The sequence below is a fragment of the Protopterus annectens genome, chromosome 10.part0, assembly GCF_019279795.1.
Source record: "Protopterus annectens isolate FY-2018-M chromosome 10.part0, PAN1.0, whole genome shotgun sequence".
NCBI lineage: Eukaryota > Metazoa > Chordata > Ceratodontiformes > Protopteridae > Protopterus > Protopterus annectens.
In genome coordinates, this window is record NC_056744.1 from 1,631,979,589 (window position 1) to 1,632,007,340 (window position 27,752).

The 27,752-nt window shown below is 43.0% G+C and overlaps 1 protein-coding gene across 1 annotated transcript in view; it reads right to left on the reverse strand.

Annotated features, from left to right (window-relative positions):
- Positions 1–27,752, reverse strand: part of KIF22 (kinesin family member 22) — a 638,755-nt gene that overhangs the window by 136,539 nt on the left and 474,464 nt on the right. Inside the window, exons 11-13 of the mRNA XM_044086339.1 lie at positions 17,877–17,941; positions 14,726–14,920; positions 14,251–14,310 (exon numbers count right to left, since the gene is read on the reverse strand). Coding sequence (XP_043942274.1) covers positions 14,251–14,310; positions 14,726–14,920; positions 17,877–17,941 — 320 coding nt within the window. The remainder of the gene's footprint in view (positions 1–14,250; positions 14,311–14,725; positions 14,921–17,876; positions 17,942–27,752) is intronic.

Sequence of the window (27,752 nt, forward strand, 5' to 3'; positions counted from 1 at the left end):
ATTTATTCAGAATGGAGAGATCCAAAATCGGTCTCCAGTCCCATTTTCTTTGGCACTAAAATAAAGTTCAGGATGGATGATTTTCTAGCAGCTTTCTTATTTTTTTTTTTTGTTTTAGTGCTGCTGCTTTCCTGACTGGGTGGAACACTGGGAATTTTGTTTCCTATTGGGGGGGGTGTTGTATAACCTCTAGAAATAATCCTCTGCACCCATGAACCTTTTGTAATGTCTAGCCAGGCCCTCTGGTGCAGGGATAGATTACCTCCAGCTGCCTCCAGAGGTGAACAGTTGGGCTTCCTTTCAGGACTGCTGGGAGGATCCAGAGGAAAAAAGTGTTCCTAGATCCTTGGTTCACTGGGCTTCCTCTGCCGTGTGGGCAGCATCTTCCATTACAGATCCCCCCTCTGCCCTTCGGGAACCATCTTTACATGCATTATGGAAAGGACACCGGCATTTTCTCAACCACATTTTGACCACCTCATTGATTTCTAGAAAAGGTTTTGAGGAGTCGAAAAATGTACACCCACTGCAGACAGGGTCTTACAATTGTACTCACACCTGGATAATGTGCAACTTTGGGGCCAAACTTCTGTCAAAGGGTGCACAGACAAAGGACTTTAAGGGTGCCAGAAAAGTCACAGGTGCATCCAAGCACGTCTCCTAATGGAAATACCTGACCCTGCTATCCTTGAGGCACCTTCAGCTGCATGTGAAACTAGCCTCATGGACGAAATGGAATGTAGGGCCAGCTGTGAAGCAATAGAGGTCTCTGCTTTAGAAGTAATGGTCCCGAAGAGAGATTTGGAGTGTTCTTTGATCAAATCCCTCTGGTGAAGTGTGCCAGATAATTTAGCAACCTAAATGCAAAAGTTGCTGAACCACATACATGCTTCCCAAATCTGTCCAAAGCCCAACTCCCTGTTAGGGGCATGGACAAATGAACTTTGTTCCGTAAGTTCCTTCTTTGTGGCTGCTGCCATGACCATGGCATCTAATGGTATTCCTTTACTCCAAAATTTGCTACCCGATAGCGGTGCCAGGATCTTGTCTGGTCTTGAGTATCGACTTAGAGTAGGGCTCCCTCCACATCTGCCTACAGATCAAATCAATGAGCTCAGTGGGCAAAGTCACCCAGGAGGTAAATGGGCCAGACACAAAGGCTTCCAGGAATACAGATTCCTCTTTGGAAGCATAACTGGTAGACCAACCACCCCTCTGCTTTAGGATCTCCAGAAGGTTTCCAAAGGAGACCTCATCAGGTGGTGATCTTGGAGACCCTTCCCCCTCATCAAAAATCTATCTTCTGTGACAGACTCTTGGACAAGCTAAATGCCTACTTTTGCACTTCTCTTCCTAGAGACTTCGGTAAGATATTACGCAGAAGTGCAAGATGAGTAAACCCTGCTGGGTAGTCTGGAGACTTTGTGCTTTGAGCCTCAACACTTTATTCCACAGGGGCAGCTAGCCCAAAAACATACGAGATTGAGAAGACTGATCTGAAAGGGGGGGGGGGGGGGTGTCATTCCTCTAGAATGAGAGCGCACTCTCTCCCCTACCTAAACGGCACAACACTTCAGGGAGAAGGACGCAGATGGTGTTGAGACATACTTCTGGCCTCTCTGCTCCCTCTAACCTGAAGGCAGCCCACACGAAGCAGAGGTCAGAGCAGAGCTGTCCAAAGCAAAGGCTAAGAGGGGCAGATATGGCTCCAACAACTTCGGAGTAGACCGAGCTTGGATCCAGCAACAGTGCTACAACAAGCGTCATCTGGTTCTGACACTGAGCAGGTCCACTCAAAGATGGTGTTAGAGCGGAAGATGCAACAATCTTTGGATCAGTCACCGACTGTTCAGGAAGTCAGTGATCAAAGAGTTCCAAAACCAAAGGTTGGATCGGAGAAGGAGCCAAAACAAGTGGAGTAGTACTGGTAAAGGTCTCTGGACCAGATAGGGTACGAGCAAGGAAAACTCCCATCTGAATTTGGGATGAGAAATTCTCTCCAGATCTACTTCTGTCAGACTCCTGGAAGAATGAGAAGAGGCCACTGAAGGGGGCCTAAAATAATAGCATTTCTCTATGGAAGACCGGAAGGAACAGGATCTGGAGATGATGCATAACAGATCCTAGGAAGCTTCTTTGGCTCGGTGTCAGATCCAATGTAGTTTCAGAAGCTGTCAGATCTTGAGGGTTTAGTCTTTGGATCTGACGAAATTGGATCAGATTGCTTAGACACCTTAAGGGGTGGTTCAACAGCAGGATCTGAGCTAGTAACACAGGATCTGGAGGGGTCAGACACTTTCTGAACTCCTTTTTCTTCTAATTTCTTAAAGATTCAGAAAAATTGGCAATAAACCTTTCAAAATAGTATTTTGCAGTCTACCAAGGCCTGTGGATTAAAAGCCCTTACAAATGTCACAAGACTGAAATGAGCTGGGCCAAAACAATCCACACAATAATTGTATGCATCTAAAGAGGGATTTTATGCCCACAGTCTTTACATTTTTTAAATCCTGAAGATTTTTCAGCCATACTGGTGAAAATTACAGTTCAAATAGAAACTTTTTTTAAAGGGAAGAACAGTGAGAAGTTACCAACAACGATAATAGAAGTCATCACAAGGATATGGCTTAAGAGTAAAAAAAATACCAACAGCAAGCTAAATTACATTTACAAGTGTATGGAAAAACAAAGGAAGTTATATGAGAGAGTAAACTAGAATGGGTAATAAAAAATATCCCACTTTACTCAAAGAATAGTTGCGTAAAACCTTACCATAACCACAGATGTCCTTTGTGTTGCAGTATTCATAATCTTTGTGTTATCCTCCACTTATCTACCAGAATGTCCAGCAAGTACACAAAAAAGCTTTAGTTACTGCAAAGTATGTGGGGACGTCTGTCATTGGCTATAAGCTGAGTGGGTCATAAAAGCCCCCAGTGTAAAGGTGTCTGAAATTTTCAGGGACTTTTTGTAAGAGTGGGAAGGGGGTATGCATACACAAACATCCCCTTCCATCCCCTTAGCTACCTGGACGTCTGGACGGGTTGGGAGGGTGGCCTAATGGTTAAGGTGTTTGCCTTACAAACACAAGGTACAGGGTTTGAATCTCACAGAGGATAATTAGCTAGGCTTAAAATGTCTCGCAAGGGCAGTTAGCCTAGTACTAATCTATGAATCTATGAGATAAAAGTGTCAGTTGCCCTTGCTAAGGGGCTGGGTGCTCTGGTACAAAAGGGTGGAGGTGGTCTGTTAAGAGGGGAGGCAAACAGAGCTATTTGTGGTGTACCAAACTTGTGGACCATGTCCAGGAACACATCCCTATGTAGCATCCATTCATGGGATTGAGACATGGACCTGCGCAAGGTGTCTGCCTGAGTGTTCTGAGCGGAGGGAATATAGACCGCCTGCAGGGTGACTCCATGTTGGGCTAATTCCCAGATCTGGAATGAAAGTCTGCATAGCAAATAAAATTTTGTTGCCAGTTTACATACCAGAGAACTGTAGTGTTGTCTGAACTTCAGGGGGGGGGGGGGGCTCGCTTCAGAATGCGTTGGAAGGCCCTCTGTGCAAAGATTATGGCCCTCATCTCTGATGTTGATTTACTCCCTCTTGAAGGGGCCTGTCCATATGCCTTGCATCTTCAAGCTGCCCATAGCAGCTCCCAAGCCCAGGTCTGAGGCATCTGTGTACATCTCCTGGACTGGGGTGAGGAGCTGTAAGGGAAGTCCTGGGTTGAGAGAGACTTTATCCACCCATCAAAGGATCTCCCTCAAGCATGATACGAAGGGAAAAGTATGGCCCAAGAGGCGAGTGTTGGGTCCACGTGGCCCTCGGGTACCACTGAAGTTCTCATGTGGAGTCTTGTCAGTGGCTTTTGGGTTATCCTCTGCTTAGCTACCTGGACGTCTGGCCAGTAAACAAAAGCTTTAGTCACTGTGTGGGATATCCAACATTGGCCGTAGGGTGCATGCGCTATAAAAGTGACGTCTACATGTACCTTTCCTCAGAACTTCTTTGCCACCAGTCAAATGTCAGCTCATCCTGCCATCGGATCCTTCAAATTTTAGATAAGACGTTGGGATAGTTCTCTTCTCTTTCTGGTCACTGCATGCTTGCTCAGATTCATATCAGCCAGGAAAAGAAAGTGTAGGTGCAGACGTCAGATCTCCCTTAAGGACGCCCACAACCTCTGCCTTTTATGCCTAGGGCCAAATCACGACCATAAAACCTCCATGATTTGTCAGGCCTTCGTTCCCAAGACTCTTCACAGCCATCTGCATACCTTAAACATCTAGAAAGCCAGTGTCTTAAATGCCTCTCTCTGGCAATGGAAGGGCCATCCTGTCAGACTGTTGAGCCACAAAAAAAGGTGGCCAAAGTTTCCGGGCCTGAATCTATTGCTGCACCTCCACCAGACAATTCCCCCTGTGGCAGACATTCACCTGGAGGCAAGTATGCAAACCAGCTGATTTAGGTATAGTGGGTACCATTCCAGAGGCTTCAGAACCTAGGGCTAAAAGCACATCAACGGAGGTTTTGCAGACAGTCCCCCTTTTCTGCACCCTCAGCTTGCAACAGATGCCCAGACCAGTCCTTCCACTGCTACAGAACAGTCAGCCTAGGGCCTCCTTAGACCCTATGCCCTCCAGGCCCATCTCTTCATTAAAAAGGAAACAAAAGACAAACCATGCCTCTTCTGAAAGCCTGCCTGACTAGCTTTCTCTCGGAGCTTATTTAATGCTTTCAGTGCCGGCTTCCCCTTCAGTTATCAGTCCTAGGCCTCCGACTGAAGATACTCTTCCTCTTGAAGCTGCAGACTCTTCAGAAGACTCCCTTTCCTATGCCTCTCAAATGCTTTCCCCTCTTGGGTATGCCTCCCCAAGGAGAACTCTGCTGAGGCAGACTCCCCAGGAGATGACCTCACCTTTGGTGAAACCATCTCTCGAATAAGTACTTTAAAATGGGATTCCACTGAAATGTCTTGAGGTTCAAAAGAGGTACTATGAACTCTTACAAATTGACACACCTTCACCTTCTGCCACTGGTGTGCATGTTGCTATAAGAAAGCATTGCAAAGCTATGACCAGTTCTCATTTTCATTGCTTCCCTGCAGAGTGGATAGGATCGGTTTCCCCTTGTTTGTTTATATACCATAAAATCACCTTGTTGTCCAATCTTATAGCAACTGTACCAAAGGGAGCACATTCTGGAATTCCTGCAGTGTTAAGACTGCTCATCTCAAGGATGTTTATGTGCAGAAAGGCCTTATCCATGGTCCATGAACCTTGTACAGTCTTGTCTAAGTTTGCTGCCTTGCAAAGGCCTTTCCAACTGAACTAAAACAGGGCAAAACTTTTGGCGGGAGACTACAAACAAAAAACAGACCACTGTAAACAGTGCAACATGATTACAAACACCAAGATATACAGGACTGGACTTGGAGCTATGTACATACAAGTTAGAAAACCAAATATAACCTAGCATTTGGTTGAGAAAATTGAGAAATGGAAAGGATAGGAAGGGAACATGGGTGACGGCTCTGACTAGCACTTCAAATTAGATCCGAAAAATACTAGAGGATGGCTACAGCTGTATAGTACAGATCAACAGGGTTCATAGTTAACTTTTGACAGCACAAAAAAGATGGACAGACAAAACTTGCAAGAGCCAGCCCTGCACTTACCTCAGCAAGAGAACCTGGAGCTAGTGCAAACCTGAGATTCCTGTTTGATGGTCACGTAACAGTTTGCTTTCAAGAGTAGAGGCCAACTTCAAGTCTCCAGTCACAGAGCAGATTTTATCCAAACAGGACTTGACATTCAGGGCAGGGCTGCCATCCTGGTAGCAGACATACTGGAAGACAGGACTGTATACTTAAGCCTAGCAGAGTGCACAGTTACCTTCTCAGCCTCCTGTCATATGGTCCTCAGATAGACCCTTTTTGGTGAGGGGGTGGGGGCACATGACTACACCCAGTTCTCCATGTTGCCCCATCACCACATCACCATATACTTAAAATATAACATCTTTCCAATCTAACCCCTGCAGCCCTAATAACTAAATGCATCAATTTTATGTGCAATACATCAAGAGATCACAGGTCATGATTTGGCCACCATGTCTGTCATGCCCCTAGAGCGATGAATACAGCTTTAAGTTTTTCAGGTATTAGCATAAACACCTTCTGTCTTCTATACATTTTTTTCTGATATGTTCAGTAAAATATACCCTCTTGGAGATCACTTGGCTAGATCCCTTTTAAGTGATTTCTCACATGCCTTTTATTTTGCTGGCACCCAGCACACATTTTGCCAAGACTATACATTTAGAAAGGCCACAGTCTCATCTCGCATCTGCAGCAAGTAACTAGGTTGAAAAGCCAGTGCCTCGTGTAGCTTGGAATGCCATTCAAATCCATAGGTACCAGTGGTGATACTGGAATGGAATTTGGCACTCTGTAGACAAGTGCTTTCTAAGCTACAAAGAGAGCTGAACATTATGAAGTCCCAAAACAGGAAGGGGTTGGGGTAATGAATTTGACCACTTACCTTGATATGGGGATAGCAGCATGGACATCACAGGGACAAACATGTGGAGCAAGATTGACAGGATCACTTTTTTCACCTACTCCATTAGTGCCCATTATGATCCAATTCCGAACAGACAAACCAAACCCACAGTAAGAACTACAGCTAAGAAAACAAAAAAGGATGTACAGCCCTATACCACCACAGTGAGCCAGGCAGAATGGCAAAAGATGTATTACCAGGTAAAGTGAATATAAATGGCAGTGTGAGGCAGGGGATGCAACAGAGCAGAGATAAAGCCACTGTTTACAAATCAACAGCATTCCAGGTGGTAGGAGGACAAATCCAAACTGCCACAAAATGTAAAGTTAGTGGGCCCTCACTGGGGTAATCGGGCAACTGTTAAACCATATCACTGCAGCTCCAGCACCACAGACGATACAGTTAAAAAACACAAATTACTTGGGGGTGAGGGGCTAACTGGAGACCAAAGCTTCAGGAAAGGTATTCTACTCCCCCCACAGCTCCTTAGAAAGCAAGCAAAGACTACTCAAAGTAGGCAAGACAGTAGTCCCAAACAGTTGTGATCACCTTGTTTACACTAAACCAACCTGGTGGAGCCAGCACGCTATAGCAGGATGAACAGAAATAAATCTAAAGTGATTAGCTGAGAGCAGATAAGGAAAGTACAGTTGTGTACCTACCATAAATGTAGATGCTAAGAGTGTATTCACTGTTGTAGCCATTACACTTGGGTTATCCGCAGTCGGCCCGAGTTCCAAAGTCTTGGTCCGGCGTCTGTTGCAGTCGCCTCTTCCCGGACGTCAGTGCGACAGGGGTATAAAAGATGCAACAGACACCATTTTCTTCAGCTTTGCTTGCCCCAGATGTCAGGTGCCCCCAGATAGGAAGGCTGGTAAAATAAAATTATTCCAAAAAGCATGCATGTACTAATATAAATATTTCCTTCATCTACAAGCAAATACACCGTATAGGTTATAGAGTTGAGAAGTACAGAGAAGTCCCAGCAATGAAAAGGGGGATGGTGGGTGGGTAACCTGGACTGCAACAGTGAATACACCATCTACATTTATGGTAGGTACACAACTGTACTATGTTCGTGTTCCACTGTTGCAGTCATTACACTTCGGTTGAATCCCAAAGCTGAGGTTGGGTGGCTGGGTCTAAATTGGATTTGGAGAGGCTACCAGGCCCTGCAGGACTGCAGTGGCAAAGCCTGCTGTGGATTTAGAGTAGAGAGGCAAGTGGTAGTGCTTGGTGAAAGTGTACACCGAGCTCCAGGTTGCAGCTTCTAAAATGTCTTTGGTTGGTACTCCTCTGAGAAAGGCTGCTGAAGTGGCTGCTGCTCTGGTAGAATGTGGCCTAATGACCTTAGGCACTGATTTGCAATGTGCATAACAGAAGCGGATGCAGTGTCCTATTCATTTTGAAAGTGTCTGCTTTGCGATAGGTTTTCCTTGTGATCCTGCAGCATAGGCTACAGTTGCTAAGTTTTTCTGAAAGCTTTTGTTTTGTCCAGGTAGAATCGTAGCTGTCTGTGTATATCCAAAGCGTGCAGAAGTCTCTCCCCTTTATTCTGGGGATTTGGATAGAAAGTTGGTAAATGGTTTGGTTCACAGCCACACTGGAAACTACTTTTGGCATGAATGTTGGGTTTGACCTGAGAGAAACCCTGTCCTGGTGAAATATGATGAAAGGTTCCACAGCCATTAATGTCTGTAACTGATACTCTTCTTGCTGACGTTATTGCTAGGAGCAGAACAGTTTTCCATAAGAATTTTATATCAGCTGTGCTGGCTGGTTCAAAAGGAGGTAGTGTGAGTTTTTCTAAAACAAAATTGAGATGCCAAGTTGGTACTGGTGCTCTCCTTGGGGGTCTTACGGTTTTTGCCCCTCTGAGGTACTGTCTTAGTAGAGGATATGAAAAAATAGGAGGTTCCGTATTGTAATGAGCTGAAATGGCAGAGGCATGGGTTTTAATTGATGAGAAAGATAGGCCTTTGTCCAGCATCTCAGTAAGGTATTGTAAACTCTGAGGTATATTTGGAACAAGTGGTTTGAGCCCTTGTGCCTGGTTCCAAGCACAGAATCTCTTCCATTTTTCTGCATAAGATTTCCTTTTCTGCATAAGATTTCCTAGTGCTGGGCCTTCTTGCTTCTAAAATGACATCCATAACAGCTTTAGAGAGAGGTGCAGTCCGAGTGGCTACATTATCTGCCATGCTGCCAGATTTAAGGTTCTGAGACTGTGCAGAATCTGATTGTTTTGTTGAGTCAGAAGATGAATTTGAGGTAAAGGCCAAGCTGGGCACTGAGAAGCTCTTTAGGATTGGGTACCAGTGCTGGCGTGACCAGTCTGGGGCAATCACGATCATTTTTGGCCTCTGACTTTTAGGAGCACCTTGGTAAGAAGAGGCATTGGAGGGAAGGCATAGACTGTCAGGGCTTTCCAGCTGAATGATAGAGCATCCACTTTCCATGCTTGAGAGTGATACGTTCTTGTGCAGAATTTCTGTAGCTGGCAATTGTGAGGGGAGGCAAAAAGATGTCTGGGCGTCCCTATTTCCCTGTTATCATGCTGAACACCTGTGGATTTTGTTTCCATTCATGAGGGTCCATGAGATTTCTGCTTAGTCTGCCAGTGTATTTTTTGTTCCTGACAGGAATTGTGCCTGCAGATGTACCCGATAGGTTAGTGCTGTGTTCCACAAGGTCATGGCTTGCCTGCATAGGGGGTAGGAATGTGTGCCCCCTTGCTTATGTACCACATAATTGTGGTATTGTCTGTCTTTATTAGTAGTTGTCCTGGATGTAGTAGGTCCTTGAAAGCTGTCAGGGCGTTCTGTACAGCTAGCATCTTTTTCTGATTGATGTGAAGATGCATTTGTTCCTTGGGCCACATGCCCTGAATACATTTTCCTGCCATATGTGCCCCCCAGGCATATTCAGATGCATCCGTTATTGTCTGCCTGGCTGTGGGTAAAGTGAAAGGCTGTCCCTTGTGGTGACAGGCCTGGGACCACCATCGAAACTCCTGTTATAGGCAGGGAATTAAAGTTATAATGGTCTCCAGGCTGTGAATGTTGAGTCCAAACACTTTTTAGATACCACCGTAGTTTCCTCATATACAGTCTTGCATATGGAATTAGTACAATGCAGGACGCCATGAAGCCCAGGGCCTGCAGAATTTTTCTTGCAGGGAGCTGGATCTTTGTTGCAATCAGTTGAAAGTATTGAGTCAGTTGCCTTTGTCTGGCGTGAGATAAGCCATCTGGGCAGTTGTATTTAAGCTTGCACCCAGGAATATTATCTCTTGAGAGGGCACTAGTTTTGATTTATTTTTGTTTACTGTGTACCCTAGGCAACTTGGTAATCTTTTTACAAACGCCAGATGCTTTAGTAGAATGTCCTTGCGCTCTGCTTGAATAAGGCAGTCGTCCAAGTAGGGATATATTTGAATTCTTTTTGTCTGCAAAATGCAATTACTGGTGCCAGGCATTTTGTGAAGACCCTGGGCACAGTAGATAAGCCAAAGGGCAGTGCAGAGAATTGGTAATGCATTAAGCCAGCTATGAATCTGAGGTATCTTCTGCAAGTGTGTCTGATTGGGACATGCAGGTATGTCTCCTTGAGGTCCAAAGTAACTAGCTAAGCGTTCTTGCCCAGCATGGGTAGAAGCTGCTGTAGTGTTAACATTTTGAATTTTTGAAGATCCAGGAAAGTATTTAAGATTGACAGGTCCAGTATTGGTCTCCAGGCTTTGTCATTTCTGGGTACTAATAAAAGTCTTGAGTAAAATCCTTGCCCCTGTTCTTGCTGTGGTACTCTTTGAATAGCTCCCATGTCCATGAGAGCAGCAATTTGTTTTTGCACCTCTGCCCATTGGTTTTGTGGCAGGTCCGGCATACCTTTTGATTTTGGAAACGTGTGAAAGTGGAACCTTAACCCTGAGAAACAATATTGAGTACCCATTTGTCCTGGGTGATTATGTACCAATTTTTTGAGAAAAGTGCTAGCTTTCCCCCTAGGGGTGCTAGTGTTTGGCATCTGTAGAGGGAAGTCATTGAGACGATTTCCTATAAGGTTGTGATTTGTCTTCCCCTCCTTTGGGGGCTGAAGCACCCCATTGTTTAGGTCTGAAGGAGCATTGGGGCTGAGATCTGCCTCTTGGGCATCTGTATCTGCCTCTTTGTGGCCTGACACCGGAAAGGACCAATTTTTTTGAAGGCCAATTTCTGCCAAACCTAGGTGGTTGAACCTGTAAGAAATCCTTTACTGTCTGCATTGATTTTGCTTTATCCTCCATTTTCTTTAACACCTCTTCTGCCTTAACACCAAAGTATTATGCTGTAGTGGCGCATCCATTAATTTTACTTTAACATGGTCAGGTAAACTTTGTTCTTTCAACCAAGCATGCCTTCGAATAAGAGCCTGTAACTGCGGCGCTACAAGAAGCCTCTAATGAATCAAAACCACATTGTAAAGTATGCTTTCCCACTTGTTCAGCTGCATGCAATAAATCCTGCATTTCCTTACTGTCAGAACTTTGAGATTGAAACCATTTTCTGCTTTAACAATGACATGAGGTACTGTTGATATTTAAGCATGTGAAACTGGCAATTTAAAGCCCATACAGCTAAAGTAGCAGAAGTGTAACCCCCCCCCCCAATCTGTCCAGAGCTCTGGAATCCCTATCCGAGGGGACAGGATTTTTAGCAGTGGAAGCCTTAACCCCCTTTAGGACCCTGAGAAATTGTTTCTGGATCTGCAGCAGGGTTTTTGTAAAGAAATTTATGAGTACCTGTCTGGCTTGACTGGTGCAGGGGTAAAGAATCAGGAGTTAGACTGGATTCAGAGAAAATATCAACAATATCAAGCACTGGGGGAATAGCCAGGGGCCTGTGCTGAGGCAATAAAAGTCTGTGAGCCTTTTCTTGGATTCTGAATAATCCTGGCTCTCCCAGTGGAAATGCTCCCTCATGGTATGCAGGGTTTCCCCAAAAGAATAATCCTCAGGCGGAGAGGCTGAAGGTACAGACTCTTCTGCAGGAGTCCTCATAGGGAGGAAGAGAATATCCCTGATCAGAAGAAGAATCAGAGGAAATAGAAACCTGGTCAGAGGAATCAGTCAGCGTCTTGCCTAGGCCTTTTGTCAGGAGGGGGATGGGAACTCCTGATTAAAGTAATTAGGTCTTCGGCCATTTTAAGCATCTGTTTCTTTGGCATGGATGACTGTTCAGTAGAATGCTGTACTTGTTTCCTTGTCTTTAATGGTGATTTTAACTTTGCCTTGGTTGTTGTAATGGGCTTAATTGTAAGCTGTGAAGGTCTGAAAACACCCTCAGAAGCAGATACCTGCTCAGCGGCTCCGGACCCATCTGAGGGAATAGTTTCCGTAGGCCCAATACCTTGAGTTTCCACAGGCCTCGGTGTCTCCACGTGGCTGTCAGATACGGCCTATGGCTCTGAGGTAGCAGGTGTCAGGGGCTGCGAATGCGCCTCACTGAGAACCGGCGACTGGCCTAGAAGAGGCTGTCTGCTTTGGACCTTGGATACCTGTCCTTTTCTTTGTCTTTGTGTTTTTTTATAAATCCCGGTCGGTTGTTCCGACGGCATTATGTAACTAAACCTTCGGCTAAAATAATGTAAAGCAAAATCAAACCGATGCGTATACTGAATCTAGCACAAAACCGACAACTGGTAACATCGTGGTCAGGGCCCAGGCAAGGAATACAATAAGAGTGAAAGTCCTTATGACGTATTTGCTTCCCACAAGAGATACAATTATTAACTTTTACTGACATCAGTCTGGAGCAAGAAAAAGTTTCCCCAATGGGGAACTTAGCTTTATTGGAGACTTCGGTTCTGAAACCGAATTTCGAAAATCTCAGGAGTCGGCCGACCGGCACTTGCGAACTGCTTTTGCTTCGGGCATCGCGCGGCAAGAAAGACTGGAGAAAATGGTGTTGGTTGCATCTTTTATACCCCTGGCGCACTGACGTCAGGGAAGAGGTGACAGCAGCAGACGCCGGACCAAGACTTTGTAACTCGGGCCGACTGCGGGTAGCCTGACGGCGGATAACCCAAGTGTAATGACTGCAACAGTGAAACACGAACATCTGAGCCCTTGAGGGCATTAGGTCCCTTGCTAAGTGAACCAACTAGCGATAAACAAAATTAAGAAATATTTCAAAGAATGCCTCCCCAGTACCGTTTCTCCAAGAGATTTTTTTCGGATAAACGCTTTCATCATTCAACTTAGTCATGTCCAGTACAATCCACCTGAATTTTACTGAATCTGAAAGGAAATTGGTAAGTGTTTAACCAAATAAAGCTCCTTTGAGAAACATTATTGAAGACCGTAGAAATAACTGCAATTCTACACTTTTATAAATTCCACATGTACACAGGGTGATACCCATTAAAGAAAACCCGGAGCTTTAGAGCAGAGTTCTTGCTCCTGCTACATCACGTGCCAATGCACTAAATTCAACAGAACGAAACAAAATCAGAAAGCTTCAGCTTTCTGAAAGTTTTTTCTACAGGGAGGGCTAAGCTGTCCATTATCTCCCTCAACTCCATGGTTATACAACTTTACAGGAAAAAAAGCAAAGTCTCAACACCTGTGCACTGGCAATAATTTCCAATGTAAAAAAAATGTTGGGAGTTCAACACAGAAATTGAAACAAGTGGACATCTTCTCAAACTTTAGGAGAAACTTTCTATATTCTTCCTCCTTCACTGGTGAGGAAGGATCTTTCAACATGTCTTGACGGAAGGACAACAGTCAACCAGATGGGTCACCATACAAGCAAGCCATGGAGGTGGAGTGCCCCCCTCCCCAGGTACTCAGCAATTACAACAGGTCCAAGGGCTACAATCTAACTTGACACCACTAAGCTCACATCCCTATGTCAGCCATTTTGGTGCCACAGTTGTGATTGGCTGACTGGAACCACCCTTCTCTTCCTGCTAGAATGGGTGAGGGCAGGCCACTGGCTGCTTGCTGTCATCTTCACAGGCATGAGTCTCCCAAAGCCTAAACCACTACCTGAACTCAGGTTGTGTGGGTCATAGTCCCTACACCAAAGAGGCGGACATAAGGTGGGAACTTGCTATAAAAAAATGTGTTACACTGCAGTTTCTAGAGCCTGCATAGCAGTTCAAAAGTAAACTATAGAAACAGTATGCATTAATGGCATCCTGACACCCCAGCATCTGTAACACGACTTAGTAACCACACTGACAGAAGACATGGTATTCCACAGTGAACAAGGTCAACTTTACACTGCAAGCAGAATTCCTTAACATTAACTGGTAGACTGTATTAGAACCAAGCATCTTGACCAGGAGAAATGTAATGTTTAGTTCTCCAAAATGCACACGACAGATGGCACAGGGACAATGTGGGTGGAGGGCAGAAAACAGACTTCATACATTACAGAAGTAACTACTGTCAGTAATATAGCTGTTAATACTGTACCTTGGTAACTGGAAAGGATGATTCATGTTCTTTACAGAAAGGCTGCTACCATAAGCAAATACACAGGCAAGTACCACTTTAAAAGCCCTAAAAAAGTCACTCTGACAAAACAGCATGTAGCTCATTAAATGAGTTAACATTTTCCCAGTATAGTCAAAATACATGTGGCAATTTAATGCCTCTTACTGAAAGGAGTGGAATTGCACAATCTACGATTACCTTCAAGAATGATGCCATCTGCTTTGCAGAGATCCCATCTACCTTCTGCAGGTCTTCAATCTAAGTGGGGAAAACAAAAAACCTGCCTTAGATCAATCAGACCCATTTCACTCATGGACAGAATACTATTCAAATCACTCCCAGTACTAGAAGATAACTGACCAATAGGAAGGTGGAACTATGAAAAAAAGTGATTCACTCAATGGCAAATTACAAGTTACCACATTCTTACTTGACTTGTGATCAGAAGTAAGGGCATTCAGTTGCAGGCATGCATCACAAATGAGGAAATTATTCTACTGAAAGTAGGCGCTACACATATGCCAATGAACAGACAGTGGAATCAAATGTCAATCATTGGTATTTAAATCTGGAATGTGACCTTCAGTGTGATGGCAACTGCATGACAGTGAGGAAAGGTACAGTCTCAGAATGAAGGATATACAGTACACAACAGCCATGTCAAATCACACACCTGCATAAAAGGCCCGTTCACTTCTCTCCAGCCCAGGATTAGCTGTGCCTTTTTGTCTCCTATTTTCTGGAGTGTTTTCAATTCTTTGAGGGAGCCTGTATTGAGTAGACTGAGTATATTGGACCGGTGCTGTTTCAGTAAGTCATCATTTATTTTCAACTCCCATTCTTCCTTATTTTCTTCAGTGACACTGGTCTGTTGACAATTAGGATATCAGAATGGTTTGAGAATTAAATTAGTTTTGCCCACATCTCATACCTGTAAGCTTAACACAACCAGAACTTTAAAGTCTTTTACTAAGCTGCACTGAATACAATTTTGACTAGCAGGTAAGAACATGAATAACTGAAAACAAAGTAATCCATTAGAACCATCAAACACTAATGCAACCAGGTCTATTGAATTGAAAAGATCTGCACAAAGGAAACTCAATGACAAATGTAACAAAAACGCAAAACTAGACTGAATAAATGCAGAACTCTGCCACCCCCCCCCCTCCACTAAGGGGGGGTGGTGGCTAGAGTTAAACTTACAGCCAAGCAAAAACACATGCATTAGAATAAATGCTGGGAATATAGTGGAGAAATGGAGGCACAGACGTCTCGTTTCCAAGCTGTATATATAACATACAAATATAAAAAAACTTTCAGCAGATATATTTATTGGTGGGGGGAGACTGGGCAAAGTTCCCCCAATCCACAGATATTGCTTTTAGCAGTCTCCAAGGGAAAGCAAATGAAAGGTGAATTCAGAGAGGACTTAATAGTACACAAGTAGGAGTGCTTTTACTACAAAAAAAAAAGTTGCTACACTATCATTCCTTATCCATATGAAATGCACAAGAGTGAACATCCACAATTCTTGGTCAGACTTCCAGACCTGTTCAGAGTAATAATGAACTGCTTCTTGAGCCAAAAATTTCTGCATGACGCTAGCTTACATGGAAAGCTGGCCTGCTCCATTTTCAGCTTTGTTTTGCCAAGGAAATCACCAACTATGCCCCCATGAACTGTAAAATATTGGCACAGGGCTAATTGGTATGGGATTTACCCTACCTGGAAGAAATGAGGTTAATGAAATCATACTGGCCCCGAGAGTAGGTATACAAGTTACTGTCCATAACCACCAGTAGCTGACTGGGAAATACATAGTCGAGCCTCCTCTCTACAAAACCCAACTCTATTAGAAAACACAGAAATGAAGGTTTCCCCCTCTTCCTTTCTAGATAAAAGGAATCCCCCAACATTTCCCCCTTTCAAACAAAGAAAGGGAGTAATGGCAAGGGGAAGGCACATGGGAGCCTATACTGCAGTAATGAACCTTCAAAGATTTACTGTTTGGGCAAGTTTGCTCACACACCCAATGTACTATGTACATCACAAGAATCACCATTATTAAACTTGGTAAGAATACTCAAGCAGTTAGGTGCCCTGGTTGCAGTAGCCTGGCCCTAAACATGGTCAGAGCACTGCCTTTTAGGACTAAGAGTCCAGCTTGCAGTGTTTGAGGAAGACTGTTTAAGCTGCTGCTTCACATTTATGATGAGCTGAGAGTTGAAGGAAAGCTGCTTTGGAAGTTGCTGCCCTCCTGGAGTGTGCTTGCTATTACCTCCTCATTTTCCCAAAATGCTCATAACAGAAAATGAAGCATTCAGCCAAACATTTAGGAAGTGTTAGTTTTGAAACTGGTCTGCCTTCCTTGGCAGGCATTAAGGAAGAGGAGTTTATCAGTTTATTAAATAGCCTTAGATTATATTTAGTACTTTGGATGCCATTGCACAGATTCTATTTAGTACTTTAAAAGTATTAAATAGAAACAGACAATTTAATCGCCTGTGCACAATTAAATCTTTGGCTCTTTTACAGTACTTAATGTGCACAACAGTTCAAATGCAATACCTCTATTTTCCTTTCACGGCTGAGGATAACTTACTGTCAAGCTGAATGATTCAATTCTGAAGCCACTTTTGGCATGAAGGAGGGGTCATTTCTAAAGACTCGCTCTTTCTTTACTAGGAACAACGCACAATTCTTTGCACGTTACGGTCAGCTCTCAGAAAATTCTCTTGGCAGAGCCAAAGGCAAACAGAAGTTTCCCGAAGATAATTTGTCCACTAAGGCAACTGAATTGCTAGGGGGTCAGGGTCGATTTTCAAAAGTAGGTCACAGAGCACGATCCAAAGCAGAGGAAGAGAAGCCATGTACTTTTAACCACTTATCTACCAACCAGTTCTAGGAATCTTGGGCATACACTTAGAAAAGGGAAAAAACTGACCAACCACTTTTACAAATGCAAAAACTTGTCACAAGCTTCTTTGAAGAATTGTTAAGAAATCCTATAGCACTGATATGCCAAGCATACTTCCCTTTTGCAAGAGAATTCAACAGGCCTTGGATTCCAGTCTTTAAAGTTTGCCCTCATCAACCTTCTACACACCAAGCAGGTTTCAGACTAAGATAGGGAAGTTTGCCTGGAAAATACCTGTAAGATCACTAGCAATTATTTGATGAATGCTTACAATTTATAGACAAAATCTGCTTTTGGCAGCATTTTTCCATATTCTTCACAAATAGCACATTTTAATTTGATGTGTTAAATAATTACTCCATTACAAGTTTCCATAAAAGCATTTTGTCTACAAGGAGCCATCTTGTTATAGCTTCTGTACTGGAAGTCAAGAAACGAATCCTAAAGCTCAGATTCAGGGTGTAAAAGGATGAAGCCCTGAATATGGCCCAGACAGAGATTAATTAGCAGCAAGACACTGAAGGGAGCCATGTGGGAAAAGGGAGCAAGCAGCCATCAGCTTGTTCAGTCTAGGAAGAAAAAGAGAGATTGGTCCAACCTGTTGCAATGATGGCACCTACTGCAGAGGAGCACAGCATACAATAGTGGGCAATGTCTGCTTAGCTCTGCCAAGCTGTATTCACATTGTAGCCATCATTGGTAGTGGTGTGTTGCAATTTACAGGCCCACAGAGAAAGGAATATGCATGTCTTACTATATATACCAGGGTGCACAACCAGCAGGTGAGAAGGGGATAGACCCATACAGGAAAAACTAACCAAAGCACAAGTGGGTTTTATTACTTGGCAAGCAGAAGGCTAAAAAGCAATGCAACACACACAAACAAATTACACTATTTACTTACATCTTTGCATTTATTCTGCATCGTAAAGAAATTTCCTTCCATGACAGCAGTAAGAGGACTGCGAGCTACAAAAAAAGTTAAACATTTTAGTATTGCTTTCTTATTGCACATTAGTTAAAAATTAATAAGCTGTAAAATACATTTAGTATTCATGCAGAAATAGTTCCTTGTTCTTTTGGCTTCCAGGCTGGGGAGCCTCAAGAAAGCAGCTGGACAACCCACAGTCTTCGCCATGCACATAAGTTTGTACTATTATTGCTGAACCCACAGACAGTAGCTGGTATACAAATGCAAGATATTTTACCATTCTGAAAAGCAACATGGAGCAGAGGACTGTGCTGCCACAATTCATAAGTGAATCTGTGAAAACTGTTGGAAGATTCACTACAAGGCAAGCCCATCTATCTTGTGAGGAAGTGGAGGACAGAGAAGGTACGGGTTTAGCAGTTTTCAGCAAGCAGTTTCACCTTACTATAGAACGTCTTAGAGTTTACCACCTCTACTCATGTTCTACATTACTGCCTTTACTATTGGCCCACTCCAAGGAAACAGACTAAGGTGCATAAAGCCAAAGGGCACATATTGCAAGTATGTTGCTTCATTTTCTGTCAAAATTGCCATCTGGCAAAAAGTCAAACCAGATAAACTGCATACCAGATTTTAAAGCCTACACACAACTGGTATTCTGTGCAAACTAAGCAATGGATTACTCTTTAAGGTGGTTTGCAACACATTAGGTATACATTAAAATATAGCAATGCATTCTCCCTAATAAGTATTTAGGCCACTGTAAGAAAAAGCTTTGTAAACAGACTACAGGGTAGTGTGATTGTGGGGGTGTCTCTATAGATTAAACCTACCCTAAAATCACCAGGCCAATATCAGATGTCAAGGGTAGGGGAAAATATTGTGAAATATGGGACAGACTTCCAGAGCTGTGGACATACCCCCATGTGGTATGGTCTACTGCCCCCAGTGGAGAGACAGATACTGGGTAAAGGGGGGCAATAGTCCAAGCCATCTTTAGTTTTTTTTTTTTTGTTTTTTTTTGTGCAAGTGAAACAGATCAGTCACAACCAGTCACTGTGTGGAAGGAACTGGGGATATATTTCAAATACTTTAAGCAAAGGCCTCCACTTACTTGCTGCATTAAACAAGGACTCCGTCAGAGGGAAGGTGAGAGTCCTTATTGCAATACATCTGTGATCTCAATAATTAAACATCTACTGCTATGTCAGGGTGGGGGTGGGGAATAACATCCTCCCAAAACTGCAGTGGCAAACTCTGTTCTGCTTCTTTAAAAAGGAATGCAGTTTATAATGCTGTAAGTAATTGTCCAGGTGGCTACACAAGCTTTCTGTAGCCTTTCAGAAATGCCTGCATAGAAGTGGCTGCATTCTGTTGGAGCATATTCAAGTCAGAAGAGGCAATTCAGTTATCCATTTGGAGAGCATCTGCTTGATTGGCCAAGGTCTGCTAGTCTGAAAGGTTTAAATACTGGCTCAATTTTAATCACACACACTGGCTTTGGCAAGGTATCACCACATCTGTCAGAGCACCCGATAATGTAATGGCCTCTTTCGAATCTTGGAGAAAACCATTTGCAGATGAATGGTCTAGTCTAAATGATACAATTACCTGGTCCAACTTTTTGGTGGGGGTAGTAGCTTTTACAAAGTAAAATTCAAACCTCATGGCAGACCCGCTGGTTACCTGGGCAGTTTAAGATGAATAAAATCCCCCTCAATTAAAGATATGTTTCAGGGGGAAGTGCAAGGGTCCATAGGCAAATGTTGAAAAAGCTGACCGCTTTACCAATGCATAGGCTAAACCATCATTATACAAAGATGCTTAAAAATAAAAAGCAATCTGACAAACTATTAGGTATGATGGGAAACTGTGCATTATAGTGAAAACCTTACATTTACTAAACAGACTTAAGGTCTTGAGGACAGAAAGCTTTGGAATAACATTCTCTCAGTGGGGGATCAAGGATCAACTCCATGCAGTCAGCGTGAGACTGACAATATTAAAGGTACACTACTGTGCTGCCATCTTGTGTCACTAAGGTGTAATTCAGGACCAAGATGAAGGACTCCCCTTTAGTTTAAGTAGCAAAGTACAGTTGTGTGCAGCTTCCTTAACAGATGAAGAGCAGATCAAATCCCTGATGTAAAGAATACAAATGCAGCAGTGAAGGTGAAACATCCAAATTTCAACCAAGGATTTCTTTGGATGACCTTGTAAGCATAGCTATACCCCAAGCAGCAGATCAACATACTTTGAGATGCTACTGTCAATACCTTCGGAAAGACTTCAGTCTCCCACTCATAGGGGACTTTCCACTTAACCATTGATTTGAGCCCACTAAGTTTTGCATGCTACAATGACGGGATAGTTATGGGTTATGTCCTTACTGACATCTCCCAAAGAGAATCATAGGGAAAAAAAAGGTTATTAAATGGAAGTGCTCCACCATCCCCATTCATTTACACTTGTGGAACCCTGCTATGAACTCGTAACATGGGGGGCATTTTGAGTCCTGAAGGAATGCACACTATACGGGCTTATTACATGTATGAATGGGTGTGTGCCTTCTTTGAAGGTTGGGCGTCAGGGCTAGCAACTTGGCACCATAAAAATCCACTGCCAATCATTAACGGACAGGAGTTACACTGTGGCGACCCCTACCTGGTAAAAGCAGAGACTGAGTTGTACAAATGAGTGGGTACCTCCTTGCTTGCCTGATGTACTAAAATATCTTTCCTCCGTGGCTGTGCTATCTCCAGGAGTCTTTGAAGCATGCCCTTTACAGTGACCTGCATCAATCACTTTACTGGGGTTCCACTGCTCCTGTTTTGAGGTATTCAGAATGGGCCCCCAAGGCTAGGTATAAGCATCAGTTATCAAGGTCCGGGTGCTTTCTTGTGGGTGAAGGGCATTCCCAGTTTCTTTTGCATTTAGCCCATCAAAGAAACACCTTTTAGATAACTGCAATCACAGGAAATGACTTGTTTGTAGGATAAAAGTGTTGTATACATAGAATCCTGAACTATTTTCTTCATATAAAGTTTAAGAGGCATCAGTATAGCTGGAGACAGGAAGCCCAGTGTCCAGAGTATCTCACCTTGTTTTTTTTCTTCTTTGAAGTCTAGAAGTAGACTGTACAAAAATAATACCTTCCCTGAAGTGAAAATGCTTGCCTTGCATAGTTGCTTAGGAGAGCCCTAAGAATAACCTTGTTTTGGAAGACTGCAGGTTAAAGCCCTAGTAGTTGAAGACCAGAAACCTTAATTTACAAGGAGCGTTTTGCAACAAGTTTCAAGGAAGGACCTGATCATACAGTTATTAGCCCGACACAAAATGCATTATATTAAGTTTACATTAGTTGCCGATACTGCATTGACTGCCCTAAACAGAAATCTTAAAGGTGCAGAACACAAGTTTATTCAGTTGTCACTAAGAAAAACAAATCCTGCATCTCACAAAATTGCCTGATTCAGGAACACTGTTGCAGCTGTAAATTCCTGCACTGTATCTATATACTGTCTAAACCATTTGACCACGTGAAAGTCAGAGGTAAAGCTGAAAAGACAGACTTCCCTATCTTGGTCATCCACAATAAGAGCCCAAATCACCTCAACTGAACTCCAGCTCAAAGGAGCAAAGGGTTCCACTCAAATCATTTAACTCCCATGGACAGCGAGATCAGCAATAATGAAGGAGCCTTACACTGCTTGTATTCATGTTTATCCTTTTATGAATACTTGTTCTTGATGGGGATACTGACTGGTAAACTGCAAGCTTTGTCGTACGAGTCTGCTTTCACTTTACCACTCTGGTACAATGCCAGCAGTGCTGTTGCTCAGTCCCCTGATCCACTTAACTTCACTGAAGAACAAGACACATACTTAATGTTCTTCAATTTAGGTAGTTGCTGTACTCACACGAAAGCAAGCAACTTTTTCCAGAGACCAATGATTACTTTATTCCTATCCATTCATGCACTGTAGTAGTTTGTTAGCAGGTAGATTACCAGGGATTTCTTAATTCTGGGGAGGACGCCCCTGGATTCCAACTTGAGAATGCAGTCATCAACAGCTGCTATGGGCATTCCATTTTCTCCTTCCTTGCTAACCAAATAAAGTTCTAAAGCAGATTTTTTTTGGGGGGGGGGGGGGTGGCTGGCCTCGTCTTCACTCCAGTGGGACACAACTGCTGCACATCTTTAGACATGGATTTTTCAGAGCCACGAGCCCGTTTGGTCTGAACACACAGCTTCTCTTTTCTTCAAAGTCTTTGTATAATGCCACTGGCAGATACAATTGGCTACATTCTGCTTTGGATCTAGGCAGAGAATGCACTGGAAGTCAAAGGTCTATGTAATGTGGTGCTTACAAGCATACCTGGTAGCTTTGATCAGTTGTGGACATATCCCATACTGCTGTGCCTGGTAGCAGACATCTGTTCAAGAAACTTTGCATCAAAGTCAAGCAATGGAAAAAGTGACCCCATTAGGGTACTTATCCCTTCAGTGCTCTTTGGATGTAGGCCAGTGAAAAACTTGCAGTGAACATACTTAGCAAGATGGATATCACCTACATACCAGATTGGTAAAGACATCCAAGGTAAGCAAATGTCAGCCCGGCCATGAAGAATGGTAGTCATCTTAGACTAAAGCTGGATGTCAGGCTCAGCCAGCAGCTGAGATCTCTATAGTGATGAGCCTCAGAGAGCATCCAAAGTTCCATAAGCAGTGGAGGATGAACAAGAGCCTTCTACAAATCTTTAGGAAAAGCTTGCAACAAGTTGTTTAGGAACAGAAAGTTATGGATGCTCGCGGCATTTACACATGCTGCCACTGAGACCAAGCATTTTATAATCAACCAGAAGAGGGGCAACCCAAAAGGTGCAAGGATGAAGATTTAAAAAAGTGGGAACCCTCTTTCCCATGCCTGAAGTACCTCCTGTCTTTTTTGCATACAAGAATATGCAGATAGGCATCTCATATCCAGACCAATTAGAGGAACTGCAGAGCTAGCATTCTGACCTTTGACACCCTTAAGAATAAAGTTTGAGTTTTTACAGGTTTAGAATGGGTCCCAATGGACCATCTCTGCTGATAAATAGTACACAATGCAGCTTTTGTTACTCTTCTTCCTTAGAAACCTTTTCTATGACTCAAACAAGATGTTTGATAAGCAAGGTCAACTTCACCTGACCTACTGAGAAAGGCATCCAAACAAAGGACGGGGATCTAACTTCTATTCAATAATCCAAGATTATGTCCAAGACCCATCTATCCAAGTGGACCCCCCCCCCCCCGAAGGCCAGTCCAGTTCTCAGGAGTTCTTGGCAGATGAGGATTCTTCCAGTAGAGTGGATGACCAAGAGACCTGCTTAGCCTCCAGCTTCTTTTGTGCCAGCCAGGCGGTGCAGACAGGAGCATCTCTTCTCCAGGTATTGCATACAAAACCCACACAAATGTGGGAACCAAATGCTAGATCGAACTTCCCAAGTAAAACAAGACACGTGATGGAAATACTTGCATGGGATCAGACACCTGTAGATGTAAAGACTTTCAGGCCTGTACAAGGTACATCTCAGGAATCAAATTTCAGTGAAAATCACAGGAAAAGCAATTAAAACAAAAAAATATCTTAGCATGGTTCTTTAATTCTGCAGGTAACAAGTCTGGGTCAGAAACAAGACCGAACAATTTTGAACTTCAGAAATGCACCATCTTATATACATTATATAGATGTACATTATACGTATATACAGATATTGTGCATCTACATCTTTATGATATAGATATAGATATATATATATATATATATATATATATATATATATATATATATATATATATATATATATATATCTCCCTCCCCATATCAATATCTCTCTCCACACACACAATGTGCGTGCGTGTGTGAGTGAAAAAACATAATGAAGGGCCCCACCTACTGGATAATTCACATGTCACTCATGCCATTTTTTGCACAGACATCCATAATTTAGAATGGCTAAGAGTTCTGGTTCAGTGTAAAAAAATAATCCATTACTACTTATCCCCCACCTCTGCAAGAGAATCTTAGACCTTTGGGTCCAGTTTCCCTTCATAGTTATTTTAGTGAATGTCATCTTGAATACAATTCCTTTGTTGTCCAACTAATGTAGAACACCTACAGGTCAGCCTACACAGCTAGTATGTTTTTGCTTATGTAAACAATTACTGCAGTGTAAATCACTGCAGAGTTCCTATGTGCTACACTGTTCTGAAGGCCTTTCATGTTTAGATCAAGGCCATCTAATGCTGATGTATCCTAATCCATGTTCGCTGAATAACCCCCCCCATAAGAGGTCTGTAGGAAAGCTCACAGCATCACTTGGGGTCACAAAGGCACTCCTTATTTAAAGGCCACCTGAGCAAACTATCAGGTAAGCATCTGCCTGGTAGCAGTGATCAATGCCAACATCTTGCTCAACTGGTGATGGCACTACTTCGACAATGAGCAAGGGAATTATTCCAACAGGTTTCTAAAGTAGATTTTTTGCTCATATGCATCTTGGTCAGGATACAAATCAGGATACAAGCATACTTGTAGCTTAGGGCCATTACCACATCTGAGCAGAGAAGTCCATCTTCTGGACCAGATGGAAACAGCTTGCCAAGACCATTCCCAATAGATTCCTTGCAAAAAGTAATCAGTCTGAACACAATCAAGTAAATCTGCTTGTAAATATTTTCCTATCACCCCATTCCTTCCCAAACGACAATGACAATACTATATCCTCCCTTTTTCATTAAGGTGGGGATTATAAATGCAACTATAAACCACTGAGTTTCTTTCCCTCTGCAGACACCTGCGAGCAAGCATCACACAGATGCAGTTGAGAACATTTATCAATGAGTTGGAAGAGTGACAGTATCTCAATGTCTATATCTAAAGGGGCAACAATGGAAGTAGAAAAGATGCATGCCACTACCTGGAGCAAATAAAATTGTGCTTCACTGAGGCTAGCGCCCACAAGCACTTGTGGCACTGATTGGGTCACCATTTGCTTGAGTTTCCTGAATTAAACTAAAGGTGGTTAAAGTTGCTTCCTTTTTTGCTAAACTTCCTGCTATCCTTTGTAGAAAGGATGTGAAGAACTCTGGAAGTTAGGCTAGACGAACGGATGCATGCAGCTATTCCAGAACATTATGAATGATTCTACAGCAGTGATCTTAGGATGAACAAGTACTATTGTAAGCATATACATCAGTCTACAGCCCAAACAGCATCACATGCTAGTGAAATGTTAATGCTGTACAACAAAACACCCCAAGTTTGATTGATTCAAGCAGTACAATACCCTACTAGCTCATTTCCACCTTTCCTCCTTTACTTTCCACTTTTCATAACAAACTTCTGAAAAACCTGTTATGTACAGTCATCTACTTAGCTGCAACATACTGACTTTGTTCACACCACACTATACCCTCATTTTTGAAACTGCACCCAAGTATTTGCTTCTAAAAGGGCCTTGGCTCAATAGAGTCTCCTGGGCATTAAATGCAGCTTTACATACCATTTTGCCACTTTAAAAGCCTAGTTTTTTTATTCCTACAACTTCTTCACAAAACTCCAAGGACAAATGTAGTTAAATGCCTCATGGAAGAACATTTGTGCTTCAACCAGATTTTAATTGGCTGATATAACTTACAAAACTACTCCAGGATATGAAGGCAGACTTTCCCTATGATCAGATTTAATTCCCATATCCGGTCCTTACAAAATAAAGCAAACTTCCTGTCATTCCAGGACAGCCATGTGCTTATGACATAGGTAGGTACTAGGCTATCGGCCCTAGGGCCTATACAAGCCCAGCCAAAAAGGTACCCTGGCTTTTGCCACCCAAGAAAATTATTTTTCTTTGCCACTGTCGAGCAGAGCCACGGAAGTGATCCCCAGGGTGAATTTCCTATTTCCCATCCAATCATCAAGATTTTTCTTAAAGAGTGCTAATGATGATAGCTGATTACTAGGCTAACACTAATAGCCATTTTAAGCCTAGCCTTGCTTCCAAAATGTACTGGAAATGATGCCCAAATTATACTCCCTGCGAGTATAAGAGTGGTAGAGAATTTACATGCTTCTTTCTAAACAATGTCCCGATACTGGTATCACATCTGGTACCCTGCCAAATGGCACTATTTTATGACAGCAGGCAGTCTTAACAGATAACAGTATCTGCAGTCCTAGCAGGCAAGTTCTACAAGTCATATACATGGGATTATTACAATACAGATGCATGTTGAGGTCACAGTTGTGGTCGCAGTATAATTATGAAGTACACACAAATATCTATACTAGCCACTATACTTAGAATTACACTAAGTTGGTGCCAGGTTTCAGGAAGCACAGCCGATCATTTACCAACAGTCTTGTCACCCCACTTTTTTTGATCAGTTGTATTTACCAAGTAGTCAGTTTTGACACAGCATTCACAATATAATTGCATCACATTAGTACAGAGTTCCCTGCACCAAACCACCACAAGCATGCAAAGCCTGCAGTTTGTTCTAGGATTATGCTAACCTGCTGACAAATGCCATTCAGACAAAAAGTGCACGTTGGTACAGAAATTCCTGCCTTAAAAGTCACACTGGACTATATACGAAAACTTCCATAGCTGTTTTTAGGTACTGGTTCAGTATCTACTTCTTACTGGAACTCACTGAACAGCACAACCCCCACAATTACATTTGATTCCATATTGATCACAAAAGAAAACATACCCACCATAACTTGACATCTGTGCTATAAAGTGTCATTAGTCACAGATCTGGCCCTTGGATCCAAGCCGGCAAAGTGAGCAGCAGCTCCTGAGCTCAAGCTCCTGCCGTTTCACTTCCTACTTCCCATAATCCTCATATCAAGTTTGCCACAGAACTGTCCCTTGCAGGGACCTAGTCCATCAACACTCCCAAGTTTCCCTTGGCCACCAAAAGGAGGGTGACAGAGGGTGGGAATGTGATAAACACTGGATAGCACAGATGCCAAGTTATGGTGAGCACATAACTCTGATGCTATCAGTGTCATTGACCACGGATGGGTCAGAGTCCCCAGCTACCCAAAATCCTTGGACTCCTCAAGGAAGGACATGCTGGAGCACAGCAGAATAAAGGATGCCCTACTCCTCGACACCAGATCCAACATAGTGCATTACACAAGTATGCAGATTCGACTAAGTGGCTGCAGTACAAGTGTCATCCAATGATGTCCTGGTCCAGAACGCAGAGAAAGTAGCCACATACCTAGTAGAGTGGGCCTTAAGGTCTGGGGAGGTCTTTAAGCTGATAAGATATGCCATATGTAGGAAACGATCCAATCCAATGAGAGAGGGAGACTTTGGACATGGCCTTGACTCTCCTGGCTTGAAAAAAATCTACAAAGAGTTGGTCAGATTTTCTAAAGTCTTCAGTCCTGTTTAGATAGAAACGCAGCTCTCTGTGTACATCAAGGCAATGCAACGGATACTCTTCCTTATTAGAATAGGTGGGGGGAAAAAACAAAGCTGTATACACTGGTTTAGGTTACTTTTCAAAGCCACATTAGAATAAAAGGATTTGTTCTAAGGGAAGCCCTGTCTTTATGGAAAACCATAAAAGGAGGTTTTATACAGAGGGCTTGTAATTCAGAGACTTTTGGCAGATGCGATAGCAACGAAAAAGGAAGTCTTCCAAGAGAAGAACTTCATATCGCAAATTGCAGCAGGTTTAAATGGAAGGGTCAAAGACTGCAGTACTAAGGTAAGACCCCATGGAGGGGAAGGGTCCTTCAAGGGAGGGCAAAGTAAGAACACTCGCTTTAGATAATCTTGAAT